Here is a 2192-nt window from a genome sequence, read left to right as displayed (position 1 = left end):
CAAAACCTTTTTGATTATATTTTATAACTTATCACATTGTACTTATATTTTTTAATATATCATTGACAATTACAATACTAATTCTAATTAATCATTTTTTATACTCATCAATTAATATTTAACTAGTTAAAAACTAAAAGAGTATGTAGTATAAAATAGCATGGTACTCAACACTCTAACCACTCCTCAGAAACGTAACCTTACTCTTCTGAAACTTTTCCATGGCAAAAACAAAACACCTTCCGTCACCCCTCAAAGTACCACCCTCCGCCTCTTCCTCCGAGGAAGATTCTTCCGAAGAAGAAGTTGAGGTACCTCAATCCAAAAACCCTTCACCTCTTGCTTCCAAAAACCCTCCATCAGCTACTTCAAACTCAAACCCTAAACCACCATCATCTTCTGAATCCGAATCTGGGTCAGATTCTGAATCCAAAACCGAAACTGATTCTGATTCGGAACCGGAACCCACTCCACCTGTCAAACCACTTGCATCGAAGTCGTTGAAGATTCTAACCACTCCTTCACCGGCTAAAGCTGGAACCAAGCGTGCTATCGAGTTTCAAACCACTAGAACCAAGCGTGCGACTGATAACAACGACACTGACTCTGACTCTTCTAAGCGTTTGAAGAAGAAAGCAAACAAAACTGAACATCGTGGTTCCGGTGACGAGAAGGAAGCGGCAAGAGACTCTATCAAAAAGATATCGGCTCAGAGACTATTCAGCGAGGAAGACGAACTCGCCATTCTGAAAGGTCTAGCTGATTTCATTTCAACTAAAAATGATCCTTTGAAAAACACACAAGCATTTTACAATTTTGTGAAGAACTCTATTCGAGCTGACGCAAACAAGGGTCAACTAAGGCGTAAGGTTCTTGATCTGAAGAAAAAGTTTGAAAGAAATGATGAAAATTTCACCAAAGAACATGATCAGAAAGCTTTTGAACTTTTCAAGAAGATTGGGTTTAAAAAACAGAGAACACCGAAAAAGGGCTTGGGTTCGGATTCTGTTTCTGCAAAAGAAGTATTAGTTGCAAAGAAGGAAGATGCTGTGAAAAATGTTAAAAACAATTTGGCTTTTAAGGAAATGTCTAAGTTTGGTGATGGTTTGGGGTTGTCTTTGGCTGTTATGGAAAAGGGAATGGAATTGATGGGAGAATAAAAAAATGCTATGTTAGAAGAAAAATGGAAGAAGGTTCAGATTGTTGAGATGAAGTTGTTTATGACTCGAGCGGGGCTGGTTAGAGAACAAGCTAGCATGATACTGGAGTCATTAGTTTGACTTTGGATCCATATAAGACATCAAACCTTTTTGTATAGTTTTTTTTGTAGGGTTTTAAAACCCTGGGTGTTTTAGTTAATCTAAGTAACTGGTTCATCTTTTTGATGCTGTCATTTGATCTTTCATGTTTTGAACATGTGTATTGAGAATGTTTTGAACCTCATTTTATAATATTTTGTATCTGTCATATTGACAGTATTTCTGATGTATCTGTCTTAGTGACGGTATTTCTAATATATATATATATATATATATATATATATATATATATATTATTGAAGTTTATATCTTGCCTATAGTATTATAAACTCAAAACAGTTGCTCAATTCTAAATTTATCTCTACTAACAATGTCATTTTAGGCTACCAATTAAACCCATCATTTCTAATTTTAGTTATTTCTATGCCCACCAAAATTTTGATTCATTACAAGAAACACATCTTACAAAAAGAATGAATTTACTTAGAACTAAAGTAATGAAATCTAAGTTATTGATAACTTTATGGCACATTCATACCAATGCAGCTAATGGCGCAATGCTGGCCCGGTTTCAGCCGAAAACTATTGGAGTTTTGTGTCTCTAGTTGATGAAACCTAGTTTAGTCGACATCCAATTTTAGGAATTCAGTCTGATGCAGAACCCGTGTTCCAAGCGCATGGTTGATCTGATTTGTGTCGGTTCTATTTTCTGTCATTCTGACATTGTGCTGCGGGAGTGTTCTTTCCATGCAGGTGAGTTCGGAGCGACTGCTGTATCGACTGAGACCGGCTTTGAAATTTGGTATTTATCAATCAATTTAGATTGTGTCTTGTGCTACAGCCCAATAAATGTTTGAGGATTCATATTTTGACATATGGTTCCAATAAATGTTAAAATCAAACTATTGTCAGTTGGACTGTATGATAAGGGAC

General features: G+C 35.9%; 1 protein-coding gene across 1 annotated transcript; it reads left to right on the top strand.

Moving 5' to 3' along the window:
• The first annotated feature begins 221 nt into the window (after positions 1-221).
• Positions 222-1160, top strand: LOC131605129 (probable transcription factor At1g61730). The gene has a single exon (XM_058877524.1). The coding sequence runs from the start codon at positions 222-224 to the stop codon at positions 1158-1160; it is 939 nt and encodes a 312-aa protein (XP_058733507.1).
• The last annotated feature ends 1032 nt before the right edge of the window (positions 1161-2192 follow it).

Source organism: Vicia villosa, linkage group LG5 (genome assembly GCF_029867415.1).
Source record: "Vicia villosa cultivar HV-30 ecotype Madison, WI linkage group LG5, Vvil1.0, whole genome shotgun sequence".
Lineage (NCBI taxonomy): Eukaryota > Viridiplantae > Streptophyta > Magnoliopsida > Fabales > Fabaceae > Vicia > Vicia villosa.
The sequence above is the reverse complement of the archived record's forward strand: the minus strand, read 5'-3'. Positions and strand labels throughout refer to the sequence as shown.